The sequence below is a fragment of the Rhamphochromis longiceps genome, linkage group LG16, assembly GCF_057381845.1.
Source record: "Rhamphochromis longiceps isolate RC_006_pf linkage group LG16, R_longiceps_female_GT1.1, whole genome shotgun sequence".
NCBI lineage: Eukaryota > Metazoa > Chordata > Actinopteri > Cichliformes > Cichlidae > Rhamphochromis > Rhamphochromis longiceps.
This window is the reverse complement of record NC_140572.1, coordinates 25894323-25911500: the sequence shown is the minus strand read 5'-3', so window position 1 is coordinate 25911500 and position 17178 is coordinate 25894323. Positions and strand designations below refer to the sequence as shown.

The 17178-nt window shown below is 42.3% G+C and overlaps 1 protein-coding gene and 1 non-coding gene across 7 annotated transcripts in view; both read left to right on the top strand.

Moving 5' to 3' along the window:
• The window catches only part of LOC146651250 (hyccin 2), a 51834-nt gene extending 42446 nt beyond the window's left edge, over positions 1-9388 (top strand). For 4 of the 6 annotated variants that reach the window (XM_085383788.1, XM_085383790.1, XM_085383791.1 and 1 more), the window contains 4 exons: positions 6-93; positions 326-482; positions 1199-1378; positions 4930-9388. In XM_085383788.1, the coding sequence (XP_085239914.1) occupies positions 6-93; positions 326-482; positions 1199-1378; positions 4930-5588 (1084 nt within the window). In that variant the 3' untranslated portion in view covers positions 5589-9388. The remainder of the gene's footprint in view (positions 1-5; positions 94-325; positions 483-1198; positions 1379-4929) is intronic. The other 2 variants (XR_014907852.1, XM_085383792.1) reach the window with 2 other exon arrangements.
• A 3960-nt stretch (positions 9389-13348) lies between these two features.
• On the top strand, positions 13349-13539 carry LOC146651249 (U2 spliceosomal RNA). Its single transcript, XR_014908052.1, has one exon. It is a non-coding gene; the product is annotated as a U2 spliceosomal RNA (small nuclear RNA).
• The last annotated feature ends 3639 nt before the right edge of the window (positions 13540-17178 follow it).

Here is a 17178-nt window from a genome sequence, read left to right as displayed (position 1 = left end):
TGCAGATACAATGGAGAGTGGGAGATGGGGCGAGAAGCTCTGGAGGACATTCTGTACCGAGCCCAGCTGGAGCTTTACTCCCAGCCTCTCCTGGTAAGACCTGCAGCACAGCAGTAAACTCCCACCTGTCTATAATTAAATCCCGAGACAAAATAAAAACCATGAAGTAAAATAATGGCTTTGATCTGCTTTTTTTTTTTTTTTTTTTTTTTTTTTTTTTTGTCCTCAAATTCGAACCATAACCAGGCTTTAAATCTTGTTATACCTCCTGGCTTTGCTCCTTTAATTGTTTATTGATCTGCACCTGTGCATGTGTCGACTTCAGCTGGGGAACGCCATGAAAAACTCGCTGCCGGAAAGCGCTCCCGACGCACCGCGGGGCCGCAAGGTGCTGCAGGTGGAGGTGACTCCCACCATCAGGCGTATATCAATCTCGGCCATCACCACCGCCTCGATACGACGCCACCGCTGGAAGAGAGAGGGTGAGACTTAAAATCTGCCATCTTGGCTGCAGCACACAGGAACGCGAGCCAGGCCGCAGTGCAGGAAGTAAATCTGGACGCAGAGTAGATTACTTTTTTTTTTTCCCGCCCTTTCATCAACCTCATGAATTATCCGTAGCACTTGAGGATAGTTTGAAGAAGAAAGTTAAGCAAGTGCATGGTTATGATTTAAACTGTAATCTTACAGGTTATTACTTTTTTCCCTGATCTATAAAAGCCCGCAAGAAGGAGCTATTTGGTGAGAAAATGACTTCTCTGGTGTTTTTTTTCCCCCCTTTCCAGTGAGAAGAAAACCCGTTTCCTCTGTACTTCAGTTACACCATTAGCATAATCTAAATGGTGTTTCATGTCAGTTATTGTATGCAACTGTGGTCATATAGTCTGTGTTTGCAGTGTTTGTGCCACTCACTGCTCCTTATTGCTCTTTTTTTCCTTTTCTTTTCTCTGTTTTTGCTTGTCCTGTCTATTACGTGCTTTGTTTCACTGGTTACGATGAAGAGCGAAATGGTGCCTGTAGTTTCTACTGTCTCCATTTTACCAAGTATTTATGGGGTAGTTCCTATTTTTTCCATATCTTGTGGATATGAATTTAGAGACAGTAGTTAGGCCTGCTCTGGCTATGATGAGGCCCGAATTGATTGAAGCTTGCTGCTACTAAAGCGACACATTTCCTCATCTGTGTTGTTGACTCCCAGATTGTTTTGACTACTCAACCGATGCAGAGTTGAGCCTCATCGTCAATCCTAGCCTCGCCCAGCACCAACACCGCCACCGCACCCACTGGGATCCCACGGCTAAAGAGGAAAGAGGAGGGCGGCAACACAGCCACCACAGCAGCAGCAGCAGCAGCATCATTCCCCCCATCACTCTCGAGGGTAGGGGACGGGGGCAGACGCTCAGAGCAGGGCGGGTCTCAGGAGGAGGTGCCCCCTTCGATCTGTATCATCCCAACCCTCCTCCTACTACCCCTTCTCGGCTTGAGGCGGTTAACTCTGCCCTTTCCATTGTGGCTGCCTCTTCACTTCCCCAGAGTATACTAACTCATCCAGTCTTATAAGACGCTCAGCCAACAACCCCTCTAATGCAAAACCTTTGCTATGTTTTTGCCTCATTTAAGAGTGGAAGAGTCGCCTATTCTGGGTTTGAAGGAAGTGTGGTTGGCTAGTGGCCGTTCTGCATGGGCCTGTCGTCATGTCATGTTCTCTCTTTCTTCCCCTCATCATGCCTTCAACGTTAAACTGCCACCCTTGTCACTCACTGAGCATGTTTAGTGTCCAGCTTGACCTTCTACTCTGCGCTTTCCAAACTCTCCCTGTTTGATAATTGGGTTTATTGATTTATATTTTCTACAGCTTTGACAGGGAATATGTATCAGTTTTACAAAACGGGCTCAGAGTATCCGGCATCTTCTTTCTGAACTCGCCCCTTGAGGTGTTTGATAGCATCAAGTTTTGGGTCTGTGAGGCCAGCAGCACCCATCTGCTGCTACCACCCTTCCCTGCAGAAAGAGAACCTCCGATTTGTTTGTGGTGTTTTCTTTTTCTTTCTTTTTTTTATTAGTCCAGCACCTTTACTCTGTCCTAAGTTTGTGTTCCGTTATGTTGCATTTCTTTTCCCCAGCTCAGTGAGTGAAAACAAGCCCTGCATGCACACGCTACAGCAAGCTTCAGTGATTTCTGCTCAAACAAGAAACGTCGGATCTTTTAGCTTATCAGAAAAAAAGGCCAAGTTATAAATTGAATGCCGTCAGTCTACTATTTCGAGCGGGGATTGTAGGCCCATTTTGCATCCTTTAAATGTGTGTCCATTTCCATTCATAAACGTTTAGAAATCTTGAAACGTCAGACGCATTTCCTGGCTTGTGGTCAGTGTATGTCTGAGTGCCATCTCGTCTTCTTCCAGTGAGTTTTCATTGAACGCCGCTCTGAAAGAATCCTTTATCATGATTTTGTTAGATAGAAATCTGCCACATATTAAAGAGAAACATGGGATTATTTCAAAAGCAGTCAGTTAGTTGCGATTCTCTTGCAGGAAGTCGAAACCTGTTTGTTTGCCTCTCCATTGCATTGAAATTGAAAGTTGCTTGTGCCTTTGCATGTTTAAACTTCTTATAGCATATTCTTTGCACCGCAACCATTTTTCTTTTTTGTTTTGAGTTCCTTAGAGGAAATTATTCATTCAGCTCAGATCACTTCAAAGTAAAAGTATAAAATGTGCTATTTTAATATTGCTAAATCTGAGGTGGGGGCAGTTTTAAAAACTCTGAACTGATGATGTCAGATTTTTAAAAGAGCCCGACTGATGCAGGAGCTTTAGTTTATTTCGAAACTTTGTGGTTTTAAAAACAATCTGAAAATTAATTTAAATATCAGTCTTTATTAGAAATCTTTAATGTCTGTCCTCTTTAGTTCTAAAGCGATCCTATCTCATACGTTCTGCGTTGTAACCAGAACATATGAGAATGAGCCGCTGAAGATCATCAAAGACTCTTAAGGAAGAATTCCTTATGTGTATTTATTGATATGTATGGACTCTGTTTATGGTAGGAAAACAGGTCCTTTTTCAAATATACACTGCTGTAGTCAAAATTCATCAAACACGCAGGTATGTAAAAACACAGTTACCCATAATGCCTTCTACTGGACAAATCTTCCATTAGTGACGATCATTATATAGTTAAAGTTTACTTCTTTTGTATGTTGGTTTATATTTTACATAATACAAACTCTGATGCTTATGTGCAGTGAGCTTAACTTCTGCAGATGAAATTCGCCTACGGATTGAAAAGTGCTGTTTTAGCTTGTAACACCAAATTTCTGTTATGCAAAGCACAAAGTTCATCCTCATTAATAATGTGACCAACGATTTAACTTTTAAACATAAACAAAGCATTGAACTTTACAGGGAAAATATGGATAGTTTGTATGCTAAGTAGCACTTCCTCCCTTTATTTTTGTTTTGAATTGCAAAGCTAACACTGACCCTCTCAGCTATATTGCGGGTTATGTGTATTTTCTTTTTTCTGCAGAAGCAATGATTTTTGCAGGTTTACTTTAAAATGCTGCTCCTCAGATTGACCTTGAATGCACCATGAAGAGTTTTTAAAATGCTCCCCACTTAAAAACTGAAATACAAAATATGGTTATTTCAGATATTTCCGGCTAAATTTCACAGCGCATTGAAATGACTGGGAACCGGCAGGAAGTATATAAATCTGTTGCATGAGCAGACATAAGCAAAGTGTAGTCAAAAGGCTAAAACATGGAAAAACCACTGGCTGCAGCCTTGTTGGTAAAGATCACCAATACCACTCTTCATTTGGGGGGACTGGGTTGGCCTGTGGTGGTTTGCAGACTGGCTCATTAAGCCTCGCGGGCTGTCAGCTCTAACTGGAAGGCTATTGATCTGGCGAGGTGTTTGGACTCGCATCAGCGCTTTCCACAGATTGGCAGGCACATCTCGGCCGGCCAACCACGTGACCGCTGGGCCAGTGCTGCAGGAGAGACGAGGGATGGGGCAGGAGAGCATGTGTCTTCTCCTCATGTTATGTGCATGTCAGTCCAGACCTTTTTCTTCTCAGTTTTCTGCATTCCTTTTTCTGGTGCTGTCTGTGGTTTCCCTGTCATCCGGGTCTGCTTGTCCCAACGATGCATGACAGAGAGAGACAGCTGATCATCTCTCTTCTTTTAACAGCCTTTACCCTGCATACTGTATGTCAATAACTTGCTTTTTTTCTAACACTTTATCATCTTTTTTCCTTTTCAGCTTTCAAAGTGAGGATACAAATGGATTAAAAATGTTTTAATCTTTAGGTCTTTATCCAAATATCGTGCCTATTAGGCTATAGATTATTGACGATTGCATATTGTGATTAAAAAAAACTCAGCTCTTTGAGCCAGGGTATTGAACTCTCACTTTGCCCAAACAAACAGCTGGTCAGATTTCAGTCAATCTGTGTTACATCAGAGGATCAGAGCTCAGGGTCATTATGCAGTCTATTGAACTGAACCTCTGTTTGGTGCTTAATGACTGAGATAATGAAGAAGCACAGTCTGTCGAGCGTAAAGTGTTGCACTTTTAGAAGGGGAACTAATTAAGTCTGCTAATTTGTTTTGGAGTATTTCTAATCATCTAATCATAGTCATTATTACTGCTAAAATTTTTACAAGCCATTTGACAACACTGTAAATAAAAATTAGAAGACACGGCTTTGTGTTAACGAGCCAGAGCAGCAACTTCTGTGACATGTGGACGAGATTATAGATTATGAAACTTTGCAGTTATGAAGTGTTTGGAAGGTTTTATAAAATGAGAGTAAAAGTTTTGCTCAGTCAGGTCATACTCAGCTCAGCATTTTGTGATTTCACTCACATTTCTCTTTGCTTTTGTTTTGCTTCTGTCTATGTTCATTCATCGTCACATTCAGACGCTGATGGCATGAGCGGCGGGGAGGACTCCTTCAATATCAACGACCCAGACGAGGGTTTCTCCTCTGGGGCGTCGAACAGCAGCCAGCCCAGCGGCACCAAACTTGGCGGCAGCGTGGGGCCCAGGGGTGGCAGCCTGAACAGCAGCACGAGCAGCATCAAGAAAGCCATTACTGCGCGACTGTCTCGGGACAAGGAGCGAGAGCGGGAGAAGGAGCGGGAGAAAGAGCGGGAGACAGACAAACAGGTGGAGTTGTCTGCGGATCTTCAGGCCGCCACGAGGAGGCATCAACAGAGGCAGCAGTCGCCTCCAGCGAGCATCAACTTGGACGCCATCCAGCTGAGCCCCATAAAGAAGCACCTGAGCTTCCCCGCGGGCCCCATGCTAGTGAGGACTGGCAGCACCTCCTCCAGCAAGTCCTTTGACTGCACGAATTTCAACCTGAACGGAGGCGATGGCGAGGAACACGAGGAGGCAGGAGGCTCTGAGAGGGAAGGGCTTCTAGCTGGGGGTTCTCACCGGCACTCCACCATCAGTTTGCAGGAGGAACACCTGCTCAGGCCGGAGGAGGCTCAGGCCCTGCTGTCTCCTGGAGCACCTCTTACCAAGCAGTCACGCTCCCCCAGCTTCAACATGCAGATCATATCACAGGTCTAACGTCCAGTGCAGGGAATGGCGCGCACACTCACACGCACGAATACCTACATAACACACACAGATTCATGCAGTTTCTCTCCGCGACTCTCTACAGCTCGACTATGACGTCTTTCTACCTGTGCGTCTGTCTGTGTATGTGTGTGTGTGTGTCTAAGAAATTGAAACACATTTGAGATCTCCAGAGCTGTGTTTCCACCCCGTTAAACATCCATTAAAATTTGTAATTGAGACCTGCTGTCGTCGTGGGTGGATGAAGTCACTGACAGCACAACGTGAAAAGTAGTGAATCGTGACCGGCTGCTCCTGCTGTAACTACGGTCGAGTGTAAGAGTCCAGCGTGTCACTGCGTCCTCCTCTCTGCCAAGCTGAGCATTCCACATAGAAACTCTCCTCAAAGGGAGGCTGTGACGAGAGGAGATCTGCAAGGATTTCAGGCTAGCTGTAGGTCATCCGTGACATTTCAGATTATTACGTTTTCCAGACTGAATCAGTCAAAAATGAATCAGCAATAACACTTACCGTCGCTCATTTGGAGAAGAGTGGGGGACTTGGTTGGTCTGTCTCTTCATTCCTTCTCCTTCATTCCCGGGGCTCACGTGCAATCGTTCTTGCTGATTATCTTCCTTGTTAATTGCTGTTTTTTGGGGTTTTTTGTTTTAATTCGACAGAGAGTTTTATGAATAACAGATCTTTAAATGTTTTAAATCAGAGTCCAAAGAAGGGTTTTCTTTTGTGTGTGTGTGTGTGTGTGTGTGTGTGTGTGTGTGTGTGTGTGTGTGTGTGTGTGTGTGTGTGTGTGTGTGTGTGTGTGTCAGTAGTTTGTCAGGCCCAAGTGATTCTTTAGGGTTAAGGCCATGACCTGTTTTTTGTCACAGAAACAATTCTCATTTCATCTGTAAAATCTAACAAATAGGATTGTTGTAAAACCAAACTGGAAGGGTGTCGAGGCTTTGTCCTTCCCCGAGATTTTAAATGGTTAAATCTAGAGAAATAAATACTGTGCAGCTATGGGAAGACTTTTGTCTTGCGGTTTGGTTTAAAATCGGAATCTCGATGAATAACTGCATTGGACCGTGCACACTTTTGCTGACTGTATGTTAAATTTGCGGTTCAAACTGCTCAATGGATCCTTCCGTCTAAGAGCACTCGTTAGTGAGCGTTTAGGTCTGTGTTAAAGCTTGTGTGTTGGCGTCATGTCTGAGCCGGTGAAGTGCTGCCCTCTGGAGGTGTATAGCAGTCACTGCTGACCGCCTGTTTTTGTGCTCTGATTGGATGCTTATAAAACATTTTGTTCTACCTCATTGTGTGTTCACCTGCCACTCAGACACGTGTCTCCCAATCAGAATGCAGAATGGTTCAAAATCAGACTGATGACCAATTGGGAGGATTGCAAATGGTTTCACACTGCAGCTGTGACGACACTGTAAAGATTTGTGCGCATTCGTGTGACAAGTGTGGCTGAATATCCTGGCCTTGCATTTCAGTTGAGTACCATCATGTGCAGTTTTTACCTGCAAAACAAAAACCATCAGACTTTTCTTCTTTTTTTTCCTGTCATATATCAATCAGTCTCATTTGGGTTATTATTTTAAGTCCCTAAAATGCCCTGCTTTGATTTTTATTTTTATTTTTTGGAAGTGCAATTTCAATCACATACATGGAGTTAGATCTCTGCTGTGAAACGGCTGCATCTGCGCGCAGTGCTCGCTGGTCTTCTGTAGTACCCCCTGTCTGGGCTGAGGGATTTGAGCACGGCGTGCTTGTCTGCATGTTTAGTGCCCTGCGAAGCGCCGGCTGTTTCATTGGCATGAAATGCCCGGTGAGCCAAACCCGAGTTTTGTCCTCGTCTTTGCCAGATGTGCCGATACGCATCCTCTCCTTAAGGACTTTCGGTTTCCCCTCCTTTGGATGTCTTAAATTTAAAAATGCCTTCTTTTTTTTTCTCCTGTCTGCTGTTCTTATTTTAAAATAAAATTTAAAAAAAAAAAGGGATCTCTAGACACATGGTTCAACGTGCCCTTAGATGCAGCTTCACCTTTATTTGCCATTTAAAAAAAAAAAAAAAAAAAAAAAAAAAAAAATATCATCACTTAGTATAGCTGTTCACATATAAAAGCAGTATATGAAGCGTCTGTGTACTGTAGTAGTCAGCGGTTGTACTGCATTTCCATGTTTTGCTCAAGTGCTTGTTTAAAAAGAGAATGAATGATTAATATATATACATATGCATATATATATATATTTATAAAAGTCAGTTCAGTGTGCAGTGAAAATCCCACACGCTCGTGCTCCTGTGCTTGAAACCCTCACAGCTGCTGCTCCTGGTCCTGAGTGAGTCCTGTGTGTGCTTTAGCCTTACACATTTCAGGCCAAAAAGCCTCAGTAGTCAGCTCTTTGGCCTCACATCATCTTCCTCCTCCTCCTGAACTGGACTGGACTGTGGAGGATGAAGAAGAGAGGAGAGTAGCTACAGTTCACACTCTCACCTGGTCCACTGTCTGCTGTCATCGTGCTGTGTGGCTCTCGGCGAGCCGTGTTTTCCCATTTACTGTATTTTGCTGTGAGTCGAGTGGCACCTTTTGGCTGTTGTTTGTTTTTGTTTTGTTTTTTAAACTGTTAACATGTTCTTGTCATTCACACGACTCCCCCTCACCTGAGGGGTACCAGCAGCCACTTTGGTGCTGCACGCTGCCACAGAGTGACAAATGTCCGAGAGTGTGTGCGTGGGAGTGTGTGCGTACGCAGTGTTATTTGCATGTGATCAGGGTGGGAAATGAACGTTAAAGTTTGACTGTGGTTGGAAATTTTAGCTGCCATAGATAAGCTTATAAATCCTTAAGTCTATTTGAATTTCAATAAAGGAAAAAATATATTTTATTTAAATAAAGTTCATTTCCTGTCCTGCATGTGACAACTGTGGGCTTTGTTTTCATACAGTAGAATGCACTTTAATCCATCCACCTCTCTCAAGAAAGTAATCGAAATGACATCATTTATGTGCAAATACACTCAATGCAGGGTTTTAGTCTCTTTTAAAGTAGCATTGTGTTGGATGTGACATCCAACACAATACTATTTTTTTTTTTTTTTTTTTTTTTTTGTTAAAGTCAAAGGGTACAGCTATTTATTATATTTTTTTCATTTTAAAACCAAAAAATATATATATATATAGATATAGATATATATAAAATGGGGTCTGGAAGGTCTCAGGAGATTATCAGAAAGCCACATTTAAAAAAAAACATTAAAAAATGGCAGCACTAAAATTTCTGTTCTTGACATCAGAATTGATTCTATGCAACATTTCCCCCACCCTCTCCTTTTTATTTTTTTATTTTGGTGGACGGGCTTTCGCCGATCCTCGTCGGGTGGGAGGGGCCACATGCATTTAAGATGATTTTTAAAGGTGCAAGACCTCAACAGTGTCGCCATTCAAAGATTCTGTTTATACACCCTGCGTGGTGCTACAGAGCAAACGACTTCTCTTACATGGGTGAATTAAGAGGACCATGGACACCTGGACTCTGAGTGCATGTTGAGCCCTTCTGTCAGTTTGCTGCTCTGTGGCTCAAAGACGCCAGTCGGTGTATTAAATAGATTAGCAATTATGAATGCTTCAAGGGAAGCTGCTGGATGATGTGATTACACTGTACTAATGATGTTATATAAATGGAGAAAGACTTATTTTAAATCTTGTAAATAAATGTACAAAGGTGAAGCAAGATGAATATAAAAAAAAATGAACATAAGTCTGAAATGTAGAGAAATTAATGTATATTGTTGAATAAATATTGTGCTGTAAGGGATCTGAGTGTGTGTGAGTGCTTTAGTACACTCATCATTACACATCACATGACTACTTCCAGTTTTAGTACCCAGTTTGGTTTCACTATATAACTGCAAAAGTCTCAAGTCACCTGTCATTTCTTTACATTTCATTTAAATGAGCCAGACTTTATTGTAAGTGGGGGTTTTTAAGTGGTCTTGAGCAAGAGAAGTCTTTATTTAAATTTAAAAGACTATCCTTTATTATAATATCTGTATACAATACAGAGCATTGTATCAAAAAATGCAAAAATAAATATTTTAAATACATCAGAATAACCCATTGTCTACAATATAAAAACTTAGTCGTCTGAATTCAGTCAGCTAATTTTGTGAACTGACTGTGTTAGCTTATTTGCTGTTAGCTAATGGTTCCACTGAGTCAGAACAGCTTTGCTGGCAGGGAAAACGGAAATTGGAAAGAAAATTAGAACAGCTACTGTGAAACAAGCAACGCTGGTAACAGTCAATAGTGCTGAATGCAGAGCGACCTTATGGCCGGTGTCTCTGGGCTTTTTGAGTCTTCAATCCTGCCTGATCACATTTTTAAAGAAGGGAACTGGGCGGACCGCCATATTTGACGGAAATTACGTCACTAATGTTAATCTTCACTCCGGTTTTTCGTAATGGATTTGGCTCAGTTGTCACAGCAGAGAAGTAATTCTCACCACTCTTAATGCAGTTCTGAAAACAGTTGAGGCATTTTTCATATCACAGACTCGCCTCTGCAAAAGACAATCAAATCCTTTCTCACATTTGTCAGAACATGAATAGTCAGTCAAGCACTTCAACTTTGTGATGAATGAATAAAGACTTTTCATCACTCATTAAAGACTGAGTCATCAAAACTGATGAAATGGAGACAAGCTAAATAATACTCATTAAAATATATGCATAGGAAAACAAACAGAAAATCTATACAATCTAAGAACATAGCACAAACTACTGCATAGTCCTGTAAATTCATGCTTCATACGTTCAGCAACCGCTTTATTAGGTACACCTGTTCCTGTACTGAGTCTCCTGCACAGCCATCTTCAGGGTTTACAGGGATGAAATGAGAAAATATCCAGTGAGCAAGCGTTCTCTGGGTGAAAATCCTGGTTATGTCAGAGGGAAATGGCCAGATGGCTTCAAGCTGATAGAAAGGTAACAAAAAAAACATTTATACAAACAAGCTACGCAGAAGAGCATATCTGAAAGCACAACTCATTTGACCTGGAAACAGATGGTCTACAGCAACTTCTTCAGTCTGTGACTTCTGACACTGAAGAAGTCACTTGGGTGAGTGGCAAAACTTTTCTCCCACTGAAAACACTACATCCAGAAGAACAGAATTAACTTTTTGGGATTTCCTTACCTGGATGATTGAGCATGAATCAACACAAATGGTGGAGAGTCCCAGATATTTAACCCCTAGTGAATTGTTTCTTAACAGGGTTGTTGACCCACTATTGATCATGTGCCTCGACATCTGCACCAAGGTGTGAAAAAAGGCGTGGGTCATTATCAACAGAGGTTTTGGGTGACACCATTGTGAGACCTTGCCTCACCCTATTATGTGACCCATTGAGATCACCTGAAGGAAGATGTGAGTGGAGGTTGAGATCCCTTCCCAGGCACTTCAACCCCAAAAAGAAATTGAGAATATAAATTCTATCTACAATTCTAATGGTGTAACCAGGGCATTTTTGAGAAAAGAGCTAACGCTTTTACATTTAAGGTGCGGAGAGTCCTGCTGAAGTTCTGCAGAGCTCTGGACTTACCAGACTTGGTCTTAGTTTACATGAGGGATAGAAAATGCTATTTCAGCTTAAATCCACAGTCAATCAAAAAACCTGTAGTGATCCCACATGTGTCAGGAGTATCGGAGCAGTCGAGACACATTTTTTCTAAACACCGGGTCTCTGTGGCTTTTAAACCCCAAAATTTGGTCCACCCTAAGGATCGGGTCCCCCGACACAAACAGAGTAACATAGTGTACGCTGTTAAGTGCCAGGAGGATTGCCAGGATTTATACATCGGGGAAAACCAAACAACCTCTGGCGAAGCGGATGGCACAGCACAGAAGAGCTACCTCGTCAGGCCAGGACTCTGCAGTCTATTTACACCTACAGGCCAGTGGACTCTTTCAAGGATGAGGATGTAACATCTTGGACAGGAGGAACGCTGGTTTGAGCGCGGAGTCAAGGAGGCCATTTACGTGAAAAGGGAAAGACCATCTCTGAATTGAGGAGGGGGCCTAAGGTTACATCTTTCGCCATCTTACAATGCTGTGATTGCAGCCATTCCCCAACTTTTTGTGAATGGTACTCATGGCCATTGATCAGTGGGTTTTGGTCAGTGGTTGTTGATCAATGGTCATAAGAATTTGCATAATTAAGATTAAGAAACTGACCTCCCAGCCCATTGTTCCCTCCCTCAGTCATTATGCAAATGTACTGTTTATAAGATTGGGGAAACAGTCAGCTGAGACTGAAGAAGTCACTTGGATGAGTGACGAAACGTTTCACCCACAAAACGCTACGTCCAGATGAACAGAATCAACTTTTGGAGATAGTTTTTAAATTATTTATTAAGTTCTGTTTAAGAGTTATTGTAATATGACATGTTGTTGATTTATTTATTTTTTAATTTAGTCTCTTAAATCGATTTTCTATCTTGTTTATGAACAAATACTTTTCAAAAATAAATGCAAAATTAACGGGCTTTAGTCATGAAGTCAAAAACTGTGCGCTTCTTCCAATGCAAACGCTCTCACGACTTTGCGCATGACCGTTAGAAACATATGACCTTCAAATGGCCGAAGACATAAACAGCAGCAGACATGGCTAAGTTAATATGGCCCTTATCATTTTAAATATTTAGATAATAGTAGGGCAAGGAGCTAGGTTTTTGTTGTCTGTGGAAGCTTGTTTCCGTCTCTGTAATATCATAATAATAATACAAAACAATAATAATAAAAAGGGTGGGTTATCTTGACTTAAGAACTCGAAATTTCAAGTTTGCTTTTTTTGAGATAATTTTGATTTTATTGACTGCAGTTTTGACAGCAAGTTTTACCGGGCCGGAAATTCCCGTCCATAGTTGTCTGGTCAATTTAGCTAGCTAACTAGCTACTCTTCAGAAACTCTTCAGGTAAACTGACACGTACTCATACACGAAATTCTCGTCAAGGTGAGGTGGCCGCACAGCTTCCAGTATTAGTTACTGACTTCTTCATAGACAGAACTGTTTATTCCCACATTGACTGAAAGAGAGGTGTTCCAGCTAACTGAATGTCAGTTCATTGCCCCCGCTTAATTCTGTTTTGGCTCTCATATCTGTCACCGTCAGTCAACTGGACTCTTCTCAGTGTTATAATTTAAACCGCATTTTATTCATTTATTTATTTGTAAATAAATTTGTAAATTTATCTGTAAATACGAAGACCTTGAGCCAGGACCGTGTCATTTAATTCAGCTCCTGAGTCTTGCTAGACCAGTTTCTGAGTGTGGTGCAGTTTACCCTCCTCTTCACTAGGGGGCTCTACAAGACGTATATTTATTATGAGTCGATCTGTAAAACACCTTATTCATCCCAGGTTTCACTCCGCTTCATTGAGTAAAGTCTAAAGACTTTATAAATGGATAAATAAATTGCGTGTATTTATAATTAGCGTGTATGTAGTGGAAGTATTTGTGATATTTGTGTTGGTCTTTCTATTGGATCAAAGCGTGTCACGTGTCCAGGAAGCCGCAATAACGTTTGCGTTATAAATGCTCGCAAGTTAAATTTACCGCAACACAAACCCAGCGATATAAGATGTGTGAGGGAACATGGTTGCTCTTGTTTGTGTGATAATTCAGTACAAAATATCAGCAGTTCAGCTTCCAAACCATGAGTCAGAGAGACGGCGCTGGGAACCAGGCCGTTTCCTCCGAGCCGAATGCGACATCGCTTCTCGGCCTTTTGGCTAAGATCAAGTGTAGTATCTGTTCTTATCAGTTTAATATCTGATACGTCCCCTACCCGGGGACCATATATTAAATTGATTTTTGGAACAGGGAGATGGAATAGGGGCTTGCTCCGTCCACTCCACGCATCGACTTGGTATTGCAGTACTTCCAAGAACGGTGCACCCACCCCTTATTATGTTTAAAGTTAATATGATGGCTACGACTGCGTTTTCAGGGTACTTAGTTCAAAGCTCAAATTAATTTTGGATTATTTGCAGTGAATAAATAATGTACCCTTTTTGGTCCCTTTGTGTGGAAATTTTTCAAAACAAAACAATGTATGCACAACTGATGTCAGTAAATTTTGAAAGTCTGGTTTATTTTGATGTGAGAAACGTGGAGAAAGAACACTTTTTTCCACTTATGAGTGTGATTGTTCTAAGAAAACCAAATTATGGCACAGAAAAATGGCCAAAGCGTGAACTTTACTGTAGAAATAACAAAAAAAATAAATTTTAAATTACAGTTACATTATTTGAAAAAGTTCTAATGAAAATACAACCGTGTGTTCACAGCTCTGAGTTAAAGCCGGCACTTGCCTCTGTTTTCCAGTAGAGACCGACAGCTCTCCTAACTGAAGTGTAAACAGCGCATTCTGTTCTTCATCCACAGAGGACTCATACTGAAATAGGTTAATAGGTTTAACTCTTCTTTTTGCTATCTTGGTAAAAATTTGGTTAATGCTCTGCACAGCACTGAGCGTGATAAAGCTCACAGTGTAGTTATCCCCCTGTCGACCACCAGAGAGTGACAGAGCTCTGTAGGTTTTCTGCTCTCTTTGGACCTTGCTCCCTGATGAATTCACACATTTTACTGGTAACAATTAAAATAATCCAACTTTAAGGCACTTGTATGTTGGCTTTACATTTCAGAACCTACATCCATATTTTATATACTGTCTGTGGTTGTGTTGCCAACAACCAATAAACATCAAGAAGCACAAGATAGTCTCTTGCTGTTAAAGACCAAGTTGTCTGATTACAATATATTCCTGGTATTCATGCTTTAAAGGAAACATTTGCCTTTGAGTCCAGAGTCTTATCATTTCCAAAGTAGTACAGCTAAGCAGCAGTAGTTGTTTCCGTTCTTATTAACTCTGATATTTCCTACTTGTTGCCTGGCAAAAACAATAAGCAGAAACAAAAATACAGAGAAAACATCAACAATCAGACGGCCCTCTATGAGCAGCCACTTGGCGAGAGTGGAAAAGAAAATCTCCCTTTAACAGGGAGAAACCTTCTAATGGGTGAGTCTGGGTTTCTTTGCCTAGGCTGCTGCCTTTGTGACCTGGCATAATACAGGGAGTGCAGAATTATTAGGCAAGTTGTATTTTTGAGGATTAATTTTATTATTGAACAACAACCATGTTCTCAATGAACCCAAAAAACTCATTAATATCAAAGCTGAATGTTTTTGGAAGTAGTTTTTAGTTTGTTTTTAGTTTTAGCTATTTTAGGGGGATATCTGTGTGTGCAGGTGACTATTACTGTGCATAATTATTAGGCAACTTAACAAAAAACAAATATATACCCATTTCAATTATTTATTTTTACCAGTGACACCAATATAACATCTCCACATTCACAAATATACATTTCTGACATTCAAAAACTAAACAAAAACAAATCAGCGACCAATATAGCCACCTTTCTTTGCAAGGACACTCAAAAGCCTGCCATCCATGGATTCTGTCAGTGTTTTGATCTGTTCACCATCAACATTGCGTGCAGCAGCAACCACAGCCTCCCAGACACTGTTCAGAGAGGTGTACTGTTTTCCCTCCTTGTAAATCTCACATTTGATGATGGACCACAGGTTCTCAATGGGGTTCAGATCAGGTGAACAAGGTGGCCATGTCATTAGTTTTTCTTCTTTTATACCCTTTCTTGCCAGCGACGCTGTGGAGTACTTGGACGCGTGTGATGGAGCATTGTCCTGCATGAAAATCATGTTTTTCTTGAAGGATGCAGACTTCTTCCTGTACCACTGCTTGAAAAAGGTGTCTTCCAGAAACTGGCAGTAGGACTGGGAGTTGAGCTTGACTCCATCCTCAACCTGAAAAGGCCCCACAAGCTCATCTTTGATGATACCAGCCCAAACCAGTACTCCACCTCCACCTTGCTGGCGTCTGAGTCGGACTGGAGCTCTCTGCCCTTTACCAATCCAGCCACGGGCCCATCCATCTGGCCCATCAAGACTCACTCTCATTTCATCAGTCCATAAAACCTTAGAAAAACCAGTCTTGAGATATTTCTTGGCCCAGTCTTGACGTTTCAGCTTGTGTGTCTTGTTCAGTGGTGGTCGTCTTTCAGCCTTTCTTACCTTGGCCATGTCTCTGAGTATTGCACACCTTGTGCTTTTGGGCACTCCAGTGATGTTGCAGCTCTGAAATATGGCCAAACTGGTGGCAAGTGGCATCTTGGCAGCTGCACGCTTGACTTTTCTCAGTTCATGGGCAGTTATTTTGCGCCTTGGTTTTTCCACACGCTTCTTGCGACCCTGTTGACTATTTTGAATGAAACGCTTGATTGTTCGATGATCACGCTTCAGAAGCTTTGCAATTTTGAGACTGCTGCATCCCTCTGCAAGATATCTCACTATTTTTGACTTTTCTGAGCCTGTCAAGTCCTTCTTTTGACCCGTTTTGCCAAAGGAAAGGAAGTTGCCTAATAATTATGCACACCTGATATAGGGTGTTGATGTCATTAGACCACACCCCTTCTCATTACAGAGATGCACATCACCTAATATGCTTAATTGGTAGTAGGCTTTCGAGCCTATACAGCTTGGAGTAAGACAACATGCATGAAGAGGATGATGTGGACAAAATACTCATTTGCCTAATAATTCTGCACTCCCTGTAATCATGAATTGACATTAAAACAAAGCCAATGAATTGAACTGAGGAGGCCTTAGTTTGTACTGGGGAAAATAATAGCGGTGAGAGATGCCAAATGCCGGTACCGGGAACGTGTGGAGTCCCGCTTCCAACATGGCGACACACGGAGTATGTGGCACGGACTACGCACCATTACGGACTACAAAGCCAGGGACACTGCGCCGATCAACGCCGACTCTGCATTCACCAACGAACTGAATCAGTTCTACGCCCGTTTCGAGGTTAGCCAGGCGGGTAATGCTATCTACCGCCTGACTACCGAGGACAGTGACGTCATCAGCGAGAGACCGGTGACCAGCATCGCGGAGCATGACGTCCGAGCGGCATTGAGGAGAGTGAACACAAGGAAAGCGGCGGGGCCAGACGGCATCACCTGCCGTCTGCTGCGCTGACCAGCTAGCAGGTGTGTTCACTTCCATCTTCAACGAGTCCCTGGCGAAGTCTGTGGTCCCCACATGCTTCAAAAGATCCACCATCATCCCTGTGCCCAAGAACAGCAAACCCTCAACCCTGAACGATTACCGGCCAGTTGCACTGACCTCGGTAGTAATGAAGGTGTTTGAGAGGCTGCTGAAGAACATCATCTCCTCCTCCATCCCAGACACCACAGATCTACTGCAGTTCGCCTACAGATCCACAGAGGATGCCATCGCCCACGTCCTACACACCACTCTCACCCACGTGGACAAGAAACAGGGTAACTATGTGCGAATGCTGTTTGTTGATTACAGCTCAGCGTTTAACACAATAGTGCCCTGCAGACTGTTCACAAAGCTCAGGGATCTGGGACTTAACAGCCGTCTGTGTGCATGGGTGTTGGACTTCCTCACTGGCAGAACTCAGGTGGTGAGGGTGGGTAGATGCGTCT